General features: G+C 33.3%; 1 protein-coding gene across 1 annotated transcript; it reads right to left on the reverse strand.

Annotated features, from left to right (window-relative positions):
• Nucleotides 1-286: 286 nt before the first annotated feature.
• On the reverse strand, nt 287-22,981 carry LOC106718440. Its single transcript, XM_014512519.2, has 14 exons — nt 22,910-22,981; nt 15,506-15,793; nt 8,834-8,970; nt 8,354-8,645; nt 7,595-8,184; nt 4,744-5,099; nt 4,213-4,446; nt 3,704-3,892; nt 3,201-3,407; nt 2,759-2,969; nt 1,978-2,208; nt 1,651-1,835; nt 1,317-1,539; nt 287-1,124 (listed from the first exon to the last, which is right to left on the reverse strand). The coding sequence occupies exons 1-14, from the start codon at nt 22,947-22,949 to the stop codon at nt 1,017-1,019; spliced, it is 3,291 nt and encodes a 1,096-aa protein (XP_014368005.2). The 5' UTR covers nt 22,950-22,981; the 3' UTR covers nt 287-1,016.
• Nucleotides 22,982-24,485: the final 1,504 nt, after the last annotated feature.

The following is a 24,485-nucleotide window of genomic DNA, read 5'->3' on the forward strand; positions in this document are numbered from 1 at the left end:
ATATCCAATGTTATTATTTAAGTGTTGTTTTTTTTGACATCATTGATTTATCTGCTGATTAACAATTGAAAATAATTTTACAAAAATGGCAGTTTAATATCACGTTTTATTTTTAAATCAAATTATTAAATGCTCGTCCAATTTTCCAACAATTTGACGTAATTTTTGCCAGACAAATATAATTAACGACATTTTTATTTTAATAATAATTTTAAATGTAAATTAATTTACAAAAAAAGATTCTATATTTATTTTTAGTTTTCTATGCACACGTTTTGTTTATTTACATTCAAAACTGACTGAAGGAATATCACAAAACAATCGGACAATGCTCATTGTGCGTTTTATCACTCTCAGACGAACCTCTCACCCCGTGTACATAGAAAATATATTCATATTAATTTTAAAACATACACTCACTCAATTATATTAAGGAACACATTATTGACAGTGTCTTGATTTTGATAATTTTTCAGATAATCTTTAACGTCTGATTAAGTTTTGGTCCAAAATATATACATATTTTTCTGTACTTTTCGTGTATTTAAATACATAATCTTTGGATACTACAATGTAACATACTTACAATTTAGAATATTATTCGGAACTCAACAATCATTGTGTCGAGTTTAACGACTGTCACGAATCCTTGTGATACTGAAGTTAGCAATAAAAACCACGCAGGAGCTTTGAGAATTTATTCTCCCTCTGTCTATTTCTATCTATTACGCGTATTTGTTACAATCATCTTCTGCTAAATTTTTCAACATATCTGAAGCTAACTTCAGATCCACAAATTTTTGCGACGTGTATAAATTAGCTATTATTATTGAACTTGACAGCATTTAGCTGTTAATGGATATTAACATTATCAACAATATTCATATTTCAACATTAAAATTCTCTTATTCAAGAAAGAGAAAACAATCGTAGATATGTTGAGACTCCGCGGGAGAAGCCAGTCAAACCGTTGTGACTCTGTCGACTTCTACGTAACGCACGGAGTCTTCGCTTGGTCAGCAAATCACTTCCTTTTCTTCGAATATTGCAGTGTCTGATGACAGACTTTTGAGACGATGCTGCAGAGCTGATCGTCTACGGCGGCAAGAACGAGCTGCCGCTATCTAAATATGAAAGTAAAAATAAAATTGTAAATACCACATTGCCTTAGTATTGAAAAAAAGGGACGATAAGGAAGAGAAAGTTAAATATAGGATTTCTGCATGTTGTTACATCGCAGTCCCCAGTAAAATCTCAAGTAAATATAAAGAACATTTAATAAAAATTAAAAAGGATTAAAACAATTGAAATCTTACCACAGCAAATACAGTAAGGATAGTTAGCGCTAGCAGCGCTGCAGCGTAATGTGCGGGCACTCGGAGCAGTGCAGAACACTCCGAGAGACGTTCGTCCTCGCCCTGCGGACACTGCACCACGCCATCGCACCAAAGCGCTGGAGCGATACACGCGTCCAGCGATGAGCATTTATACTGGCATTCACCAGATAATGCAAAAACACCGCCACGTTCACTGGCATGCCTAAAATGGATGAAACAATGAAAGCTAATCTCTTTAAACTCTCATTCATTAACATGTCTTAGTATGGTCAGCGATGTAATTTCGTATCGTAGTCGTTATAAAAATATGTACCTTCTAGAAAGTTCCAACCAAGATATATAATACGAGCCACTTTCTTCTGCCAACAGCTCGACAGATAAAGAGCGTGGCCAATCCAAATCAAAATGATCGGGAGAAGGAGGAGGTGCCAAAACATGCCGCGCTAGAGGTTCCACTTCCTTAGACCACCCATCGGAAAAAATTTCGACCATATCGTCCTACAATGTATAGAGAAAATTCGTTGTAAACAGTGATTTTTTTAACAAATTCACTGCCACACTCAGAATCTTTAAGGGGTCTTCTTTAGTGATCAATTAAAGTCTCTATGTGTGGCAATTAGGTGAAGAAAAATTGTAATACCGTTTCCTGTGGCGGATCAGGACAAATAAATATAGGTGTCAGTCCTCCAACATAAACTGCTATACGATTTGGTGTTCTACACAAGTGCCTTAAGTCTGGTGCAACAGTTATATTGTTCAGTAGAGTGAAGTTATCCAGTTCAGGTTCCTTTATAATGCTCCCTCTGATTTGTAAATAAAGATATCTGCCGGGCGATGGATCTATCAACCAAGGACGATGTTCACAGCGATCCTGCTTGAAAAGGAAGTTTAGTTAATAACTTAGAAATTAATTGTATTTTTCCGGTTTATGCGTCCCATTCAAATAAGATATTTTGCTCTATGATTGTTATTAATTTTTTCGTAAACAATTTGTAATAAAAAACAAATTTTTAATTTTATGCAATAAAGTTTGGAATTCTAATAATATTTTATGAGAAAAATTTTCACAACGTGCAGTAAAATAACGGAACGATTTGCAGCGTAATGTACGTAATAAAATGACTTCTGAGTAAATAGCAATTTTCCTTGAATAGTTTGCATTAACTTCAATCTAAGCGAACAAGGAACGGGTGACTTTTGCAGAAAAACACTACTTCAGCTCTTTCTCGGTATGCAAATAAAAGATACCTAAGATAACATAGCATTTTATACGGCACTAGCATAAGCTTTCTCACAATCATTCTGCCCTTTTCCTTACAAAGGTTTGATACTCTTCGATACATTTCTATTATTCTATATTAGACCTCTATGTGTAAAACAGTTGGTATTCCACAAACGTCACGTAATATAAACATACTAACCAATTCTGTATTTGGAGATGACATCAACCTTAATTCCCCACTAGCGCCGTAAGCTCGATGCGTGTTCTCGCATAACATATCCTGACGAACAAACTCTACTGACGCTTCGAAACCAAACGACCGGAAATCGTCCGTTGCAGTCATGTTCACCACGTCGAACTTTAACTCAGCAACCGTCGTCTTTGATATGAATTCATAATCACCAACGTCGCTACAAACCAACTATAATTAGATTTCATATCACTACCTAATGTAAAAGAAATAAAACATCAGTGTAAGTTTTCTGCTTTATTTTTTTGCCTGTCTTAAGGAAAATGTCTTGAAAAAGATAAAGGAACAGTCTTCTTTCTATTCATAAAAAGACGTAAGATTGAATTATTTCATACTGTTGTTCGAGTTTAATAAAAATTAAATTAGATTATTTTTTTATATATCAAAATACCTGCACAAGCAGTCTCTAGGTACCCTCGGTCCGCTATCTCGCCAAGGTCTCTCGAAAACCCTGAGAGCAGCGGTAGGATCGCCCCCACAGCGGTACCAGGGCGAGTGCGCTGAGTGCACGGACCTGCACAGCCTGCCGCCACTCCGGATGCCCCATACGCGAAGCCTTATCACTTCCCCGACATTTGCTTCGAATCGATATGTACAGCTAAAAAAACGTAGTATTTTATTTCTATTTGTAATTTTAGATCAGTAAGTTATGAACAGGATATTCGAATAAGTATTTATTATATCACCAAATAAGTTTTCTCTAATTATATCAAGAACCAATTAGTGATATTGAAATAAATAATCTTCAATACAAATCTATAACAATCACCACAAAAATATATTAAAGCAATAAGGATAGTAGACAACTTTAGGTTAATTCCTACCGTGATAATCCGCGATAACTTACTCTGGGATGTCAGAAAAAGTATTGTAACAAATTGTATTTGAATTTACCTTATATTTCGCTTTCCACCTCGTCCGTACAAGAACACGTCCCTCGGGGAAGAGAAACTAACGGGCGGGTCGGGCGGCGCTTCGGGAAATGAACGCGACGAGAAACGTCTCGAACATGGCCCTTGACCCCACGGCTCGCCGTCTTGATGCAAATCGACAAACTCATAAAGAGCCTTAAAGAAGACGGGTCTGGAAGTAACACGAAGAAATGATTTTGAAAGGATTTTACGGTTTATTGTAAACGTAAATAAGATGTATGTAAAAGCTACTCAGACGACCCCAGTTGTGATAGCTCTTTTTATACTCCGGATCAGATTACGATTTTCAGACAAGGCAAAATTGTGTAATTTTACGAGCCAAACAAAAGGTTAAATAATATACAATAGATATAACATTAATTATATTAATAAATTTATTTATACTAGAATTATTTATTTAATAATTTATTAGCTGGTTTATACTAATAAACTAATAAACTAGTTAGGTGTATGGTAGCAACATCGACTTACTTAAGAGCGGTCCCCTGAGTCAGCTTTAGTTCTAAAGTTAAAGAGTCCCCCTTGGAGAGGAAGCTTTCGGTGCGAGTGCAGGCTCTAGATTTACGTAATAAAGCATGTTCACACGTGCGGGGAGCGCGCTCGCGGCAGAACCGCGCGATCAGTGTGGCATTTGTTGGAGGACGGCCGACTATAACCGATTGCGGTGAAGTTGCTCTTGACATCTGCACCGAACGCTCTCTGTCACTGAAGAAGAATAATCCTTGTATGTCGGGTCGTGGAAGAACAAATTTGCGTCATTCTTAATTACTATATATCATGCCAAGTATCATACGTATTATATGAGTCGCTATTTGAATTTGCAAATGTTTTAAAAAGTTGTTTGATCTGTTAAGTTATAGAATCCCCTTACTAAAATCATATAACCAAAAGTAAAACCAAAATAAACAGTCAGAAAATAAATTAAGTCTATCCATTTGGGAGTCATAAATAAATGTAAGCTGAACCATAAACCGCTGAAAATTCAAGCCAATAAAGACTCACCAGAATATATCGCTGCAGCCAGGCGATATTCGCATCGGACCGTCCCATATATTCAAATGGCTTCCGCAGTACTCATCCTCAGGCAAGTTCGGATTTAATGCGTTCGTTACATAAAACTTTAACACAGAGAACCAAACGCGGAATCTTGGCGCTGAGAATGACGGTCGCCTGTAGATAATGTTCCGACCAGACGGTCCTGAAGTGTCGATACCTTGCATGTGGTAGAGGCACGTTGTGTTAGGCGGGAGGGAGTGCTGAGGATGTTCTAACACACCTTTCCCAGTCCCCCTAATCCAAAATTCGCATGCTCTTTTATTCTTCGCATAAGTAGGCGACTGTTGATCTACAAACCTTACCTAAAATTAAATTAGCTTTTAAGATTTAAAACTGTTACCAGAGCTGGGCATTAACTCGTTAATCCGTTAATCGTTAATTAACGAAGTTAACATTTTGCTTAACGGATTAACTTTTAAGTTAACTTCAAAAAGTGTTAACGCTTTTGTTAACTTCCGTTAAATTCAACTTCCGTTAATAAAAATCCGTTAATCGTTAAATTAGAAACTTGGAGACGTGCTGTCATTTTGTTTAAATTACGTGCCACGCCACGCTCGTAAGTTCAACTATGTTGGGCGACTGTCGGCGACTCAAATGGTGAACGAACGAGTTGATAATTGATATTAATATGGTTCGCGTGCAAGTGTGATGTATCAGAGCGTCCGGGAAAGACGTGACCAACAGGACAAAATCAAAAGAAGGTTCGAAATAGTATATTTCCTTACGAGTATATAAAACAAGAGTATGTAATAGCCCACATCCCGAACGCTCTTCGTCCCTGCAATACCCTCCGATCCCTTTTTGAGCAACTGTATTAAAACAATTTTTTACTCGTGCTTTTTCTTTAGCTTTTCCAAACGTCCAACGCACGAGTCGTTCTCTTTCCCAACTGTCAAAATAATGTCTATTAAAAAGTAAAAACCAACCAAGAAGTTTTTACAAAAACAAAATCATTGAAGTTTTTATGATTCATGCAAATATTTCTAAAAAGAAGCTCCTAATTTGTTACAATATCAGAGTTAATGATTTGATTCAAAGAATTAGGTTAGGTTTCATTTTATTTCATCTCATTAAATTTCATTTTCATTTCATATCAATTAAAATAATCTACTGAAGATTTGGTTGTTTGGGCATAGTTCCCTCTGCCTACCCAGAATGGGTGAAGAAAACAAAAAAATATCTCTGTTTGTATTCTTTTACAGTTGGCGCCATTTTTCAAACATTTTAGTTAGTTGAGTTTATTGTGTTTTTATTATTCTATTAAATTGATTCATTTTTTCGCAACTGTATTAAAAATAGTTATTTAGTACACGTGCGAAACCGTCATTACAACTGGTTCCCACTGTCAACCCTCACCTTCGGCTGCGCCTCGGCTCGGGTGGACATTTGTCGGAACTCTTTGCAATGACAGGCTTTCCGCTCTCGTAATGAAATATACTATAATGCATTCATACTTGTTTCTAATACTAATATGTTATAAAATGTATAGTCAAATTACTATTTTAAAGAAGTGTCGCCACAATAAGTGTGAAATTAGTATGTATAATTTTGGTATGGTTAACTGTTAACGATTAACTTTAACTTGCGTTAAATTTTCGAGAATTCAACGCTTTAACGATTAACGAAGTTAATTTTTTAATTAACGAATTAACGATTAACGAAGTTAACTTTTCGATTAACTGTGCCCACCTGTTACTGTAGGTACAATATCCGTTAACAAGTTACAAAAAATAACAACAATTTATAACTTATTTAATGCATTGTTTATTGCATACTCTACTGCATACTGTTTTATTTGTGTGTAATTAGTTCCTTTAGTTTTATTACAGCCTTAGCTGCATTTACTAAATTGCTATTGTCTATTATATTTTACAAACAAAAATATACATTTCATAGAAAATTACAAAAATAGGTTAGGATGACAGGTCGCTATTGCTTTGCCCCGATTTAAAGTCAGCGACATCGTTCGCACTTTTTTACCAGAAAATGGCAAATAATTTGTGTTTAAAAACAGAGAAATTCAGGTCTTGCCACTTTTCCCTTGTAATCATTCATATACGCGGTACTTGTGCGATGGATTATTTGAAAGTTCGTTAGCAAACTGTGACAGATCGTTAAAAGTGTTCGCTACATTGATAACCTCATTAGTGTCTTTCCTGTTTTTTTTTTTGTTTTTTTTTATAAGACAAGGGGGCAAACGAGCAGCGGGAACACCAAGGTGTTCATCGACGCCCATGGACATCTGCAATACCATAGGAATCGCAGATGCGTTGCCGGATTTTTTTGTCTTTCAGTAATTTTACTATTTTAGAAATTTTTACATTAAATGTTTATATTGTTATATTTCTCAGTTGTATCTAACATTTTCGATATTCAAAATTTGTTTATAAAACAACTAAGTAAATAAATGGTTTGATGTTTATGTTGACCCGGATAATATTAGGTCATGATTATTTGTATTAATTGTGTTTCAATGATATGCGAGTGAAGTCGTAGGAATCAAATAGTAAAATATAATTCAATAAAATATTCCCTTGGACGACTTTTTCATTAAAACGTTAGAACTAGTCTAAACAATAGATACATTTATGTAATGAGATTATTTACCAAAGTTTGGCTCAAGATTTTATAATTGACATTCCTTATCATTATCACACACTTAGTTTAGAATTGACGTGAAAATGGACACTTAACAAATACGCACTTTGTATGTAATTTTTTTTTATTTGGGTAGTTTTTATGAAAGAAAAATGCTTAAAGAAACAAATATAAACAAAGAGTAAAAAGTATAAGTCACCTCTACTTCCAACTGGAATCCATGAAGCGATTGTAACGTCGCCGGCTGTAAAAACGTTCCAAAAGGCGAAGTCGTAAATTCCACGAGCAATTCGGGTCCGCTCGATATCGCCTCGGGGACCGCCACCCCACCGCCGCAGAATCTTAGAATAACTGGATCTCTCGTTGTGTATCCATCATACACTGTTACGTAGTCTTGAACTTCATCACATTGTTGCCAGAAATATAATTCCCTGCCATTATTACCTCTCTCTTGCTGAGCTGTAGCATACAACGCTTTCTGACTCCTTATCGAAACCAGCTGACCATTTGGTTGTTTGACAATGATCAATGCGTGCTTCCCTTGAGGCACTTCATGTTGTCGTACCGCATAGTAACATGTTAGATTTCTAGGATACACTCCAGGGTAGTTGGGGGACTGCAACCTACACTTTTTACGATCGCAATCGCTGAAAATCCGCGAGCAATAAGTTCCAGATATTAAATCTCCGAGGTAATATTCCAAATTCCTCGGCCTTGCGACGTTCACTTCATCGTTACGTGATATGTTTAATGTAGGGGGTAGCGGTCTGAGTTTGAAAAATGGCCGTTCTGAAATCAAACAAGGATTTAAGGATCCGCCCAAAAAATATTACTACGTAATACAAAGATTTTATAATGTCTACCATATTTCGGAGTCAATTGAGCTAAAATTTAAACTGAATGAGCTATTTTTAGATTGTGTAATTAAAATCTTAGGAAAAATTGTGCAAAAATTTACCAGAGGGAGGTGATCCTCCATATCTCACAGTAGCATATTCCTTCCTTAGCACTTTATACGCCATACGAAAGTCAAAGTTATAATTATTCTGTTCTTTTGATAGATGTAATAATCTTATAATTAGTGTAATAGATTTTGTCTCGCTGTAGTATATAGAAGGCCCCCAAGACGTGCCGCACCAGGACCCACCGACTTGCGGTCTACTGGCCTCTTGAATCTGCATGTAGCCGTCTGGGCAGCCATCTTCAGTGAAAGATGTGAAGCGACCAAGTGTAAAACTATCGAATAAAACCTGGTGAGACAACTTGCGATTAATATTATCTCGTAACAATTTTCAAACTTAAGACAGTTATAGTTTCAAATTATCAATAAAAAAACTTATATCCCATGTACAAGTATCTGGAACCATTTAGATTGCTAAGTACTTATGTAAGTTTAAGGACAAAAATTATTTTATAAACACATTTGAAGATTCCTAACCTGTACTAAATCTCCATGTACACCTCCAGCAGCTGTGATTGTCAACAGACATACATACGGAACCAAATCCTCGCGAGGTCGGTGAAGTTCCAGTTCGTATGTTCTGCCAATGTCGCCATAGTATGTTCGATTGCAGCCTGTCACCAAAAAGGAACTAATTTTAGTAGAGTTGAACTAGGAATTTTAACTGTTTACTAACAAAGGAATTGACTTAAAATTTTAATTTATTACATCTTTAAAATTGTACTTTTTTAATAACAATAAGAAGAATTAAGAATTAAATTTACAGCATTTTAAATAAATGCAAAAAATACGGTAGCAAATCTTTAACGATTACTGTCTCACAAAGACCTTTGAAAGGGGCATTACTGTCATGTTTGTGTAACATAGCCAACATGCTCTACGCGACGTAAAGATGAATATCCTGGATCCAGTTTTCAAGAGCTCTTTATATAATGGAAAGCTGTGCTCACGCCGGAGCTGAGCCCTTCACTGCGATACAGGACCGCTTTGTGCTACATTCAAAGCGTAAATCGCAATTTAGATCCTTTTTTAATTCATCGGTCAAAAATAGACAATATTTTAAAGAAAAAAACTGCTTTTAATTTTATTCCTAGCAATTTTACAGAAGGTTGTTAAAACAAAAAATAATATTTCCAAATTTGAAAAAAGTACGTTAAAAAACCAAATAACAGTTGATTGTCCGTTTTGAAGTCCATTAAATAAAATGTTAAAGAATAACTCAAAAAACATTCGATCACCATTATATGGGCAATCAAAAAAAAGATCTTAAGCTTTTTTTTTGCATATACAGTCGAACCTGGTTTAGAGATAGTCCAACGGACCGCGATAATTTTCTCGCTTATAGAGTTTCCTCTCTATCCCGAGTTTCCGGTTTATGTATGTCGACCATCAGACCGGACAATAAATATCGCTAATAGAGGTTTATCGCTTATCCAGGTTCAACTGTAACCAGTTTAGTTATAACTCTATCCATAGCGTTTCACTTTTTTTCATAAAAGACACTATTAAAAAGGCAAAGACACTATTAAATATTATACTTTTCATTATTTTCTAATGAATTAATTATTAAGAATGAACGGTTACGAATAAATAAATAAAAATCATAAAACCTTTAACACAAAGGCTTTGTTTCTTAATTACAATGCGCACCGCTAAGGTGTATTTTTGTTGACCTAAATCTGTTTTTACTCTGGTTGTAACAATGGTCACAAACAGAATAATTAGTAAAATAAATTTTTAAACAGGTATTTAATTAACATAATAATGCTTATTAAAGTTTTATGTATCGATGATGGTGAAACAACTTTGCATTACGACCAACAATTCAACCATTAAATGTACATAAATATAGGTACTGTAGTGCTATCTTGTAACAACCTTCAGTTCAGAAATTGTAAAGAACTACCAGTTCAGATACATATCCAGAAGTACTCGTCAATCGATGACAGTACTATCAAAATTTAACAGTTGTGACAAATACGAAGGTCTATCCTTCTAAGTTTACCTATCTATTTTCTTGGGCTTATGTATAATAGTGACTATTTTATTAAAATTAAGACAGGGACAGAAGAAAAAGTTGTTTTGTATGACAAATCTTACATTTTGGTAAACACGTTTTAAGACATAAAAAGCTCGATAACCAGTTTTACGGTTCTAGCTGCCATCTGTCTTATCTTGGCAGCTTTATAGCAGCCTACGCAACGCTGTTACCGGCAACTACGTAACTCGCAAGGGAAAAGATCAATGTTTGCTTTGTTTCCCTTAATATATTAATACTGCTTACTTTATAAATATTACTAAATATTCATAATACCTATGAAAATAGACTAAAAAAATATTCTACAGATATTTTTCCGTATAATTTCATACATCGGTTTTGTACCAAAATATTTATAGATATTTATTTATTTATTTATGAACTCTTATTTACTGTTATAAATTATACAAAGAAATTACTAAAATTTAATTTAAATAGCAAGGGCTACGAGATATATAGATATTATGAGATGTTACACATATTATGTTCAAACCGATTTCAATATTTTAAATAGCAATGCATATATATTTTTTTTCAAACATTGCAGTAACAGGTTTTTAAGTATTAATTCACTTTGAGCACAACACTGCAGCAAACTGTAGTCATAAATTGTAGTGATACAGGCGGAATAAATTAACATTGACACAGAAACTGAGAGGAGTGTTGGTGGCGCACATTTATTTAAATGCATTTCACTTTATATCACAGCTCTGAAGTACTCTTTTATTGTAGCGTAAAAGTATGATAATCGTAATATGAGTAAACGAGCAAGCATTTACCACACAACGATAATGAAGACTAACGAATCGGGGATTTTAAAAATAAATAAATAGTAGTTCATTTTAGTTATTAGAATATAAGTGTTTTCTGTAAGTGTATTTTGAGATTTTAAAAGTTATTTCTTAATTGTAATAATGTACGTTAAATAAAAACGCATCGGTTAACGTGGAGCGACTATCGGGGTCACGAGCTCAAATCCGCGAGAGTAATCCGATTGTGTAACCGCGGTCGCTCGGAAACTGACGAAGGATCGAAGTCTACAACTCACTCGTTCGCGTGTCCTGCCCTAATTCAATTACCGTTGCAGGTTAACGTCATTTTTTAAACTTATGTGGTGTTGATAGATATATCAAAATTTAGCAATAAATTGAGCTCATAGCTTGGTCAAAGCGACATTACAGCGAAAGTCTTTATTTTAATTATTCGTAATTCCGAAAATATTACCAACAATTTCCATAAAAGACAGATTTTTTCTTTACATGGTTATAGTAAACAATTAATTCTTGTGTAATTACCCGGCAACTACAAAATAAATGTAATGTTGTATAATATAGACTTAGGAAGCTTTAATAGACTGAAATGCGCTATAAAAATAAAGTTTCTCTTTTCATTTCGGAAGCGAGATCACAGTTAAAAGCCGCTTTACGACTGCTCGTAACGATGGATGAAATCGCTAGTGAGGTATTGCAAAGGCCATTACAATGTTACGATACAATTAATTCCAGTATCTTCACTCAGTTAACAGATATTAACTAGGTATATGATGGATAATAATGTAACAAGGTTTAATAATAATAAAAATAATATTTTCATAATATCGGAATAATCTCTTTGGAGACAAAAGTTGTCAAAGTATGAATTATGTAACGAGTATTACAATAATAATACTCGTTACAAAGCTTCGATTACACTACAATTTTCTAACTCGTTAACTTTTTTTGTTTGATAATACAATCGAATTCACAACATGTTTTATTTAAATTTTTGATACTGAGAACTGACAGGGATATCCATGAATTACCGAACGTTATATTTATAACAGCTTAATTAAATTTAGTACATTAATTTAATTAAGTTCAATCGAGCGTAAATTATTACATTAACGAGCTTCTAAGAACGAGGGAATATTAAAATTCTTAATGAAATAAGTTCACAGGAAGTGTCAGATCTCGAGAGGTTTCATTTAACAAAACTCGAAACCATTAAAGTGCAACTGTTGAGAGTGGCCGAGTTTGTGCCGGCCGTAAGTCAGAACAGATAAGCACGACCAGATTAAATATCTAATAAGATTATAGACCTTGTTAACTCGACCTGTTGTTGACAGACAGATGAGATAAATATTATGAATTAGATTATGTTCAGAACGGTCGATATTGATTGTACAATAATTCGCTTAGTGCTGTATGTGATATATATGTGTGAACATAGAAAAGTTATCATCGATCCCGAATTTGGAAGAAAAATATTCAAGGTCGTATATTCCAAAAATTTATTTTTCTCGTTCTTTTGGCGAATTGATAAGTTTTAGATCAAAAATTACCTTAGAACGATTTGTAGATTATAAAATCACGTATTAAATACTTCGTCGTACTTTTTTCTAAGAGCCACCGATCGTACATTTAAAGTTAATATGGTATAAGAAGAAGTGCTAAGACTTTTTTAATAAAAAAAAATATTTGTGAATTATAGTCGAGTTTCGAATAATAGGCGAATACTAGTATGATTCAATTATTTATCATATTATATTCTGCGATTTCATACTAATTACAAATACAAATATTAAACGATTTATTCGAACAAAACAATGTTATCAACTTCCCAAAGTGACGAACAAAATAACTAAGAGTAATTTTGTCTCTCACTGTAATTAATTGCTAAAAGAATCTGACGTACAGTTTGTTAAAACTTTCGACTTGTTTTAAAACAGTATGGCAATTTTTAGTAAAATAATTGGTTAACGTAGAGAAAATAAAAAAATATGTCCCTATATTCCGTATCGGAATGGAAGTTAAATAAACTCATCAAAGAGCAAACTTTTTGTTAAATCAAGCACATTTAAAATAATAAGATATAAGGATATATAAATATATATGGTAAGTCAACATAAATATTACAGCGAGACCGGCGTAAGCATACAAAATGTGATTACATTTCATGTCAAATTCTGGAAAATTGCATAACCTTAATATCGTCGTATGTGTAAATATCAAGCGCAATCGTCTAGACGAGGCGCCCCTGTCGCCACTTCTCTAATATTTTATGCACCGTGTAAACCGTCTTATTTACCGAACATTTGATATTTGGCGGATATACAAATAGAAATTTATATTTTGAATAAAACACCCTGGTTTTACATTACTATGGAAGGTTTCTGTCCAGAGGAAAATGATCCATGATTTCCATCTGGAATTTTTACATTTAACTTTAATATTTTTGTTTTTAAAGAATAAAAACCAAACGGCTTAATATTACAAATGCTCCGCTTATCAATTCAAATTGTTAATTGATGCTTTACGCTATAAAAATACCTCACTAAAATATTCAAAAGATAGAAGGAACCATGAATAACGAGGATGAAGAGGCTTTGTAAATTAGCATTCTAAAGCAGCATTTCGTCATGTGTTGAAGGATCGATAACCGATTGATAAGACATGTCCCAGTTATGAAAATAGGCTAATACAAAAGTTGAGTAGCGCTCAAGTTGGGAAGTGTACTTGCAAAAAAGTACGGAATAATAAGGATAATTGTAATATTTAATTTTGGTTTCCGAGACCAAAATATCTGTACAAAACATATCGTCATCATCTTTTACAAAACAGGGATAACAATATGTTTTAAACAAGCATTTTGGTCTCAGAAACCCACGATGAAAACACTAAAATATTGTTTTTCATTATTCCGTTAATCAGTCAAAGAATATAAACATTTCTGTTAATTACGGTTAATTTTTTTTTTTAATTTTCATCATTATAACTAGAAAAACTTTTACACTTTTTCTAACTTCTACAGTTAATTGACAATAATTAGAAAAGGTTGGAAGACACTCAATTTGAGACTCTCTCTGATATAATTGGGTCAAAAGACGTGTCGAATTACAATGTAATTCAAAACGAATTGAGTTGAATTTGCTTTTAAAAAAGCGGAGGAACGAAACGTGGTTCCAGCTTTATACTCCCTTATTCCCAATAGCAATTATTTGTCGTATCTTTTTAAAGGAAGACATATCTTGCTATAAGTTTTTCGATTTCACAACACAAGAGTGGAGAAAAAAAAATATATTTATGGAAAAGTTAAAGTTGTAGTTCATATGTTAAAATTTTTAGATTTTCGAAATATTATACTTAGTGTAATGCACTACCAAAGTAAAACTTCGTACATTTCATAAAAAAAACTTATTATTATAAACAAATGAATAAAAAAAAAATTGGTAAAGGTGTGAAAAATAGTAAATAATTAGCGTATAAAAGTGTGGAAGACTAAAATACTGAAAGATTAATACAGGAATAGGTTATGCGGCGTTCAATGGTGCGAAAGTCAAACAGTATCGAGGTAGACAAACAAATTGCTCGGCCTCCAGTGTTTGCGTTTCATTTCAATTTGAGCTGGCTCCGTATGTGGTGTAGAACTGCAAGCCTCAGCGAAAACAAAGACAAAAAAGAGCCACCACACCATCAAGTATGAAAAACAAACGAAATTTCGAACACATAGTTGAATGGACTAGTTCAGTCACTAGAATGGTATTGCATTTTCATTTCGGCGTTTCGTTTAGAAGTTTATCGGTAATTAACAATAAGTTTGGCTACTATTATAATCTTACTTTTTCTAATGTTCGATTCAGATTTTGCTAATCTGTACATTAATAGTGCAGTGTTTAGCAAGATAAGTCTAGATAATAAACAGTGGTAGACGCCAGCAACAACATCTGTTGCACGAAAGCTCGACCTGTGCAATACCACGACCGATATAGAAGATAGGCCTGAAGTGGAATTCTAATGAGTGTGCGTTCCGGACTAATTTTAGTCCTCTTTCCCTTTCTACCCTTTTCTTATTAGGAAGTGGATTTGACAGAGACGGGGACGCATTGAAAGAGGAAATATGCTCTTTCTGTGCGTCCCCTAGCCCGTCGATTAAACATAGGCAAAGCATCTGAAATTACGAATGTCTATGGGCAGCGGTCGCTTAGACATTTCGGCGTATTCAGTTGCCCACGTGGTCGCTTGCCACCTTATAACATAAAAATATAATGTTGTTGTCTTAGTAACTTAAGTCCTAATCCAACTACGATGCAATAAATTTTTTAAACAAAGCTTACAAAGCATATAATAACTTACGTGTACAATGTCTAGGCTCGTCAGAAGAATCACCACAATCGTTAGTACCGTCGCAAAATCGGTTTATAGGTATGCATTTTTTATTTGCACATTGATATTCAGATATGCGGCACCGAGAGTCGTTCCCGTGGAGTACTGGCAGTGACTCAGGCTCCGGAATTTCATTACTCACATACGGTTTGTCTCTCTGATACACATTTCTGGGAGCTTCACTCACGAAATCGCAGTCAGTGAATTTGATAAGAGTGAATATTAAAAGACCGATTCTCAGTCTATTGTCACTGGAACCTGAAACAAATAATTCAGCATATTAATACATTTTAAAAATACTTGCATACGTCGTGCTGGGCTACTTGTTTTTAAGATAATTATTTTACTTGAAATTTTTAATTTAAAGATTCAGTCCAAATGTACTGTTAATTCATATCCCTGTACACTTAAATATCTGCATGTATTTTTGTATATGTCAGTCTTCAAAGTCTAATATCAAATTGAATATGAGATATCAAGGAAAATGCGAAAGATTTTTTTTCCATAAGTCGGTTCAAAGAACTCATCAAAGCCCTATAAAATCCGTGAGATAAATTTGAAAATGTATCCTCGAAAATTCCTTGAAAAAATTTTTACACCTCATCTCGTCTTTCTTTTTCGAGCTTTACAAAGTTACGTTGAGAATACACATTAACATTATTCTTATTTCATAAAATCTACGTGATATTACCTTATCAATGACATTAAAGACTTAGTGGCTTATTATATTAGTACCTACAGAACACACAACGAGAACTGAAATACACTTTTCTGTCGTCAATTTGGTAAAATCCACATATCATGGTCAAGCTGTATTCTTCAGTGCTGTGAAGTGCCTGGTAGTTATAAAATTTTCGTAATTAAGTAATTTAGGATTTCAAACCCAATATTAAAAGTGTATAAAATCGGCACAAAAGCCTAGCTTAATATTTAATCTAAAGCATTTGGTAAACCATTTTAATGTCGGAGGTGACGAAAAGTTTTGCTGCGCCACGTTCAAATAAAACTCTCGTATATTTTACTTCTGTTTCACACATACAAGTTGCAGCCGCTAGAAAACTCCTCAAATTAGCATCCAATTTGTGTAATGGCTTTCAATTTAAATCAACGTGTTAAACTCAAATGAGAGCTATACAGTTTTTGCGAAACTCGTACAAAATTTGTAAAGTCTGTTTAAAAATAATATTTTTGTTGGAAATACATAATAAAATATTTTTATTTACTTTCTCTCAGTTCCCAACAATATTCTAAAGACAAACATTGATCAACTTCTTTCTACAATAGCCATCGTAAAGGAACACTATACTTTTTATGGGAAGACGACGATATTTTCCCTCAGTACTGTACTTTTTACGACAAATAAAGCAACAGCTTGTTTTATTCCTTTACTTATCGTAAAATAAAGTAAGAATATAAATACTGGTAGATAAAAATGTGGAGATATCAATAAAATAAAAGAATAGAACGGTATTCTAAAAATAAGGATACGTCTAGAAAATCAACAATTTGGTGACCGTCGTTAGAAAATCACAACTAATTTCTGAAGCGAAATAATTTGGCATAAAGCTTATGCGGGCTTATGGCGTTCTTCTTCGAAACATACTACTTCAGAGGATACTACTTAAAAATCTAAGTTCCGTTACTGGCCATCAAACTTCAAAACGACGCCAACTTTACCCAAATCTATCACCTTATCTACTATGCCTTCTGAAAGTGTTCTACTTATGAAGGTGATAATTATTTCAATTTTTAAAAGATCGTCGTAATAATTATCTTGCTTCATTTATATTTTTAATAACATTCTTATCGTATTTCCTATTGTAACCTAATAGATAAATATTACAGCGTTCCCGTCCTGATTGATTCTGTATTTTCAAATGCTACCAACTATGAAAAACAACGTCTACCGCCACGTTATTGCGCGCAGCTGGTTGCCCTATATAGCTTGCGGCATTGCATGGAAACATTGCCCATTGTTGCCATTCAATAAATAAACTTCCAAGCATTTTCATTTTACTGACTCATTGTAAATAGGTTAAAAGAGCAATTGCCTTAATATATCTATTATACTAAACTTTGTATGATAATTTGTAATTGTAAATAATGAAGAAGATGCTTCTTACGATTCTTAATCTGAAGTTATGGGGAAGATCGCACCACTGCCACAAATTTAACAATGTTAGTGATAGTAACCATAGAATCCGTTCCACTTCAAATACTTTCTTACTACTGTTCTCCTTTTTTTATAAGTCATCAGATCGTAGATATCTCGGCTTAGATTTTGTAACATCTCGCTGACCAATCCATTTTCCGCTTTTGTTCATTTAAATATTATTTTGCTTCGTACAAATGTTTGTTGCAATAAAACAAGCGCTACATGATTGCCGTGTTATAGAGGGGGCCCGATATAATAATCGCAAGAACTAACCTTGACAGTTTATTAAATGCATTATGGAACGCAATCAAGACTACCATATGTTGGGATGGGCGTAGTCTATAGGAATCCAGAAGAATTTGATTTAAAAAAGAAATATAATGATTTTGCTTGCTCTTGCTGGTCTAATAGACTTCGGACTTGCTGAATGTCTCTAGTACTTATATATTCTTTTAGCGTTGATAACGTTTCTAACCCTCGATGGAGTAACGTCAGTCCACTTTGTCATCAAGATTCCGTGCAAGTATTCATGAATTTATTACAAAGGTAGACATTCCGGCGAGCGGTACACAAAGCAAATATTTCCAGCCTAGATATCTAGGTCAATGCCACGCAAAAATTCCAACGCCGTACGTCGCTTTATATTTACAAATAAAACTTTTACGCTCTTTTTGAGGAAGAGTTTATTAATATATATTTTTTGTTAAAACACACATTGGAAGCGGTTTTTTTTTTAATTCACACTTCCAGAAACTAAAATAAAATTTAGAACCTTTTTATGCATTCCATATTTCTCACCACTTTGACGACATTTTTATTCGGTCCATTGTTTTATCCTTGTAGGGGATTAAGTCTGCCAATATCAAAATATTCAGAATACAAAAAATAGAAAATTCATGTCAGCTTATAAATCCTCAAAAAATTTTAGGCTAACTTTCTATTCTAGTCATTGCGTATGTACTCGCCAATCTCTTTAGACCTATTTCGCCATTATGACATTCAACAGTTTGCATATAATTCAAAGCAAATTCACTTAAATCCTTCGTGATATATTTAGAGAGCCTCTAGGGTGTTGTAATTCATAAAGCACTTTAGCTTTTGGTTTCAAACTTTGGCTTACAACCTTGAAGATATATACAGCTTCGTCTTTACTTAGACAAGTAAAGATATTAAGGTAACTTAAAATCTTACTTGGCTTATATGTTATATAAAAACTTGAGATTTTTTTAATTAAAATCTTACAATATTTTTCAAACTATTAATACACAGAAACAAAAATTCAAATAGAATTTAAATTAAGATTCATGAAAAAATCAACATCAAAATATTAAAATTAAAAATACTTTCTAATCAAGACAACAGAATACGCATTATTAGCCACTCCTCTTTGTAACAGCGTTCAGTGCGTGTTTTCATGAATTTATTATAAAGGGTGACATTCCGATGGACCGGACACAAAGCAAGCATTAGGGGGTTAAATATTAAGGTTAATATCATAACAAAAAGTAAAAAGTTCAAACATACTAGTACAAGCGACTTCTACCAACCAAATAAGGTCGATTGCTTCTATCTAAACTTTTTTTATTTTTTGACCAATCGATGGGTCCTTTGTAAGGGCCAAAGTAACAAATTGGTAATTTTTACTTTTTTTGTGTTAAAAGCTACCTCTTAGTTCAATTAACAAAGTTCAAAATACACATTTACAGGTTTAAATGTTATTTTATTTGTTGAAATAAAAGGGCCTATGCGGCCTATTTACCTATGTGGTTATTCTTAGGAGCCATCGAAATATTAAATATTATCATATATATTTCAAGTTTCCTTCCAGAACGTTAGTACTGTACAAGATATATTGCCTTATTAAATAACATGTAAAGTAAAATACGCGGCGTGAGAGCTTTTACAGTAAAGCGTTTCCACTTCATGTTCTCATCTATACTAAATATTACCACCAAGAGTAAAGTAGATTTTTTTTATCAATGTAATTATTCATTGAACTAAGACGATTTCCAAAATCTTTATCATTAATTTTACAGAGGTCAAAAACCTTTGCAAAAATTAGAAACTGAAAGACACAATAATCGGGTTTTCTAAAAAAAATTATCTCCGAAATTACACGCAACCTATAAATCAATCATATTGAAAGTGAATGTTGTTATAATAACGAAAAAGTAATTAAACATAAAAATACATTTATTTGACAATATACATTGTAAAATATAACAATAAAGCTTCAAAACGTCTAATAATAAATAATAATTGCTTCAAAGGGAACTTTGTATTAAATTAAAATTGAAATTCTATTCAAATGTATAACTACAGATCTTCGTAATAAATTGTCAAAGGATTTCATTTCGCAACATTAAAATTATTAAGATTTCATATTATAAACGTCTATTTCTCAAAGGCGTTTTAATTTATAAAGCCATATAAATATTCTTAAATTTTCAGGCCAATTTCGTAAAACGTAATTTAAAGCATCACATAATATAGAACATGCTTCATATATTATACAAAAGGATACATTTAGAAAATAACTGGCGAGAGAAAGCCTTGGAAAAAAACAAAGTTACATATAGATAATATATAAAAATTATAATTGGTTAATTACTATTTGTAATTTTAAAGTTATCAGGCATACCATCGCAGTTGTTCCTTGTTGATGTACATCGTTAATCGAAACCTTATTACAGTGATAAACCCACGTGAGAAAATCAAACTGTGACCAATTTAAATTTCAGTTAGCTGTTATCGTACTAGTTTCAGTTCACTGCACGTTAGAACATTGATGGCTTTTACGTAAACTTTTGCTACATTAACTTTGCTATTGAGAGCTCTTAAATATATCTCATTAAGTACGATCGAAGAATTTGATTTATTAGAATGTTTGAATTCTTTACTTTTTTATCTGATTGACAGGAGGGTGGTTTTTCTTCTCTTTATAACGCATAATCGTAATATTTATAGCAAGAATAATTTCTGTACTTTTCCATCAAAGTTGTACTTTTAATAAAAAAATATTTAAAGCTCAATGTTTTCATCAAAAGAACGCCTCGGGTAATAAGAAACAAAAGACACAATCTACTTTCAGCCTCACTTTGAAAATTCATTTACATTTTGAGCAGAACGATAAAGTTTTAAGAATTTCGAACTAATTTAAATAAGATGAAAATTTATGGTAATTTTATAACTGAACTTAAAATGGCAACATATTTTATTATATGTTTTTCCCTGCAAATAACGAAACCATTTGTTACATTCTCAAGGTGAGATTATTTAAAATGCTTGCAATGTCTAATGATAATATCTATTGTAGAATGTTGGAATCCATCTATTATAGATCATTCAAATGAAGAATATCAAGCAATTTAAAATTTTGAAGCAACTACGAAATACACTAGAGTTTTTCAATTCAAATTACTGAACAGAATGAACGACTCATACGTCGTTCACTCTTATTGCGATGCAATGGGAAATGAAATTCTGAATGAAGCTATGTACAGAAAGGTACATTTTTATTTATTACAATGCTGTTTCTTTAACTACATAAATAGATTGATCAGACAGGAGTAACAAAAGAGCTGTCTGTTGTTGTAGACTTGGAAGACAAAAAAAAATTAAACCTGAAAAAGGCAAAGGCAATGATGATAATGCCATTCGGACCAACAGACTGCCATATTATTTTTGACTTAAATATTCATAAAATGTTAAATATAAATCTAGTGGCACTGTCTGGAGCGCTTTGGTTATATGAAAAATATTTAGTTACATTTTGTGCAAAGGTTAGACAAGGTGAGGCTACACAAAGTTCAAAAACCCAGACGATGTGCAAGGCGTCCGACCTCATACCAAACCGTATAAAGTAATAAAGATCAAAAGACTACGATGAATAATACTAACTGAAAAAAGAAAAAAAAATACTAAAGAAAAAATCTTAAAAACCAATATTACATTTGTTTTTAAGATTTTTTCCAAATTCAACTTACTTGTAGTTAAGGAATATTTATAACATTAAACTGCGACATTCAACTGTCTTATTGTATACCTTTCATTCTTTTAGAGCCCTTTTAGATTCACAATATATAAAAAAAAACCTTGTATTGAAAATTTACGTCTAAGTTTTCTCTTTTGTCTTTGTAAGCAAAAAAAAACGAGGGTAAAACACCTTCGTTTTTTGCTGACTTCAGCTGATGACCTCGCTAAATTCAATGTTAGATAATAGCCAGTGGACAGTCTTTAAAATTCACTAGAACACATGCATGAAATGTTAAAAAGAAAATTCAAACTTAAATAAACCCCGAAGAGCGGAGACAAATTTAGGCCAAAGATAAAAATCTGCAATCGTCGAACATGCAGCATCGTATAGAAGAAAGATGTTAGAGATATGTCATACTTTGCCAAAATCTTAGACTTAAATCTCGTACTTAACATGTTTGTAGAATAATAAAGCTACTTTATATTCATTATTTAGGATCCTGGTCTAATTTAAAGCCCTTTCTACCTCGATCCATTTTAACCTTACAAAATACGAAGTAAATTTTTGCGTTTTATCTGATGAGTTAAGTGCCACAGTTTACTTCACACGTCTTCTTTTCTTTTTATTTGTAAAAAGGCTGGTATCATAATTGTAGTCATAATATAGCCTATTTTAGATATGAATTATCATTAATAGCTCGCAGTAGGTTAGAAAAGGTCGCAGCTTACCCTACTGAAATTTTAACACGTATAACCCTTTGCTTAAATCTAGCACTTACAATTTCAATTCAGTAACCAATACACAAAGAAATGATATGACGTCTACAATAATTTTAGATACAGATTTTAATAACAGTTCCAAATGAAGCTTCTCCTGCAACTATATTGCTCGCGTACAATAGATTTCTACGAATCCAAAATGTAACATAGGCGTCATTGACAAAAGATTTTTTTGAACAATGGATCTTTTACGCCACAAATAATTGCAGCATTTTAATAGAACTCTCTCATCATGGCCTTGCGGCACTGAATAAACAATGAATACAATCGTTATGACCAACTTTTGAATTATTGTTTTTAAAACTGGACACGTAACAGATGCTTTGTTTGAAGTAGAACACTGGAAACCATCAGTAAAAGTACCAATTAAAATGTTTGCTGGAATCCAAACGAGTTCAGATGCAATTCCGTTGCTTGACGTAATTACTAGAACAGAAATAGAGCAGATTTGTTCGTTTCCTCACCTTTTATAGAACTCATCGTTGTCGCTCCAGTCTTCTTCATACGTGTCAACAAATTTTCATTTTCGTATGAAAAGTAATTAAATATTTTAAAACACAAATAAACTACAGCTACATTTATTTGTTAACATTTTTTTTAAGACGTTGCGACTTTTACTGTCTACTGTTATTCCGTCTACGCGTATTTAAGCGCGTAGCTGTTTACAACGTCACTTATTAACGAAGTAGCTACAATATTTGCGGTAAATGTCAAGTGAAAGAGTGCAAAACGGAAACAAGGTTGGTACGCTAGCGCGGGAAAACGTGTCAAGGTTACCCTGGCACAGGCATAATGAGACCGCGGCGAGTACTGCAACATAGCCTATATGGCGACACTATTTTTCTTTTAAAAATTCTTCAAATTAGTCCCTCAATACTTCAAGTGTATTCCCATTCGCACGAAACTAAAACACGCGCACTATGATCCCTGCTGACGCTGAATCAACATGGGAAAGTGTTTTGCATATGTGTGCGTTACTACATGTTCAAACTATTCCATATTCGCATTACTAACGTGGTTCGCCTTTACGGTGGCGCGACACAACATCCCTCGTTTGGGGCGACAGAGAACTGGATGCACCGGCAGAGGCCGCCGCTGGTGAAATTGGCGCAAATTTAACGCATGCGCGGAACATTTTGCGATCCGGCGGCAGCCGATCTGACCCGACGCCCCTCGCCTGATAGAAAAATCGAGGACGTATCGTGACGTCAGGACCTCGTCCCGCTATCACAATGTGGGTTAATCGGACGTCGTTACGTGGAACCTAAAAGAGTCCCCACAACGTAAGCCTAACATATTGTAAGATACAAATAAAGATACGAACCAAGGTAAAATTAGCCTCTGCTGTTATTAAAACGAGGCCTTTCTAGCCTAGCATTACGTATGTCTCTTAGCTGACTTTATTCCCAGCCTTAAGTAAATGTTAGACTTTCTGTAGAACTTTTATAAAAGATGCCTGTTATAAAAAGACACTTTACATGGCAAATTAGAAATCTTTCTGTACTTTATGTAAAAAATAGTTGTAGTAGTTTCTACTTTACTATAAAAATATTACAAAAGTCAAACAATTGTTTAACCATATGTTTACAATATTTTATTTTAATGAGTTGATTTTCTGATTAATTTCTGAAACGAGAAGATTCAAATTACCCTTGACCATTTATGTTCGGAGTGCCTGCAAAAACGCTATAGCAAAATGTCGTCAGTGAGTTATTGCGATCTCAAGAGTATCATCAATATTTATTAATTTAATATATAATATTATGGAAACTGGTTTATTTACATACAATGTTTTAAGTCTGATATAGCAATATTAACAAACTTTTATCAATTACTTTAAAAAGTAAGAGTAAAAAGGAATAATGCTTAAGTATTTATTTTCTTACACTTTTTCTACACGTTATCTCGAACGTAAGCGACTCAGGTGTACCGAATTTTTTCTGACGAAGTCAGAAGACCTCTTAACCATAACGTTAACATGTCAAATAATGGAATATTTACTATCATAAAATAACTCATCCGATGAATCTAAAATTATAC

Source organism: Papilio machaon, chromosome 4, assembly GCF_912999745.1.
Source record: "Papilio machaon chromosome 4, ilPapMach1.1, whole genome shotgun sequence".
Taxonomy (NCBI): Eukaryota; Metazoa; Arthropoda; class Insecta; order Lepidoptera; family Papilionidae; genus Papilio; species Papilio machaon.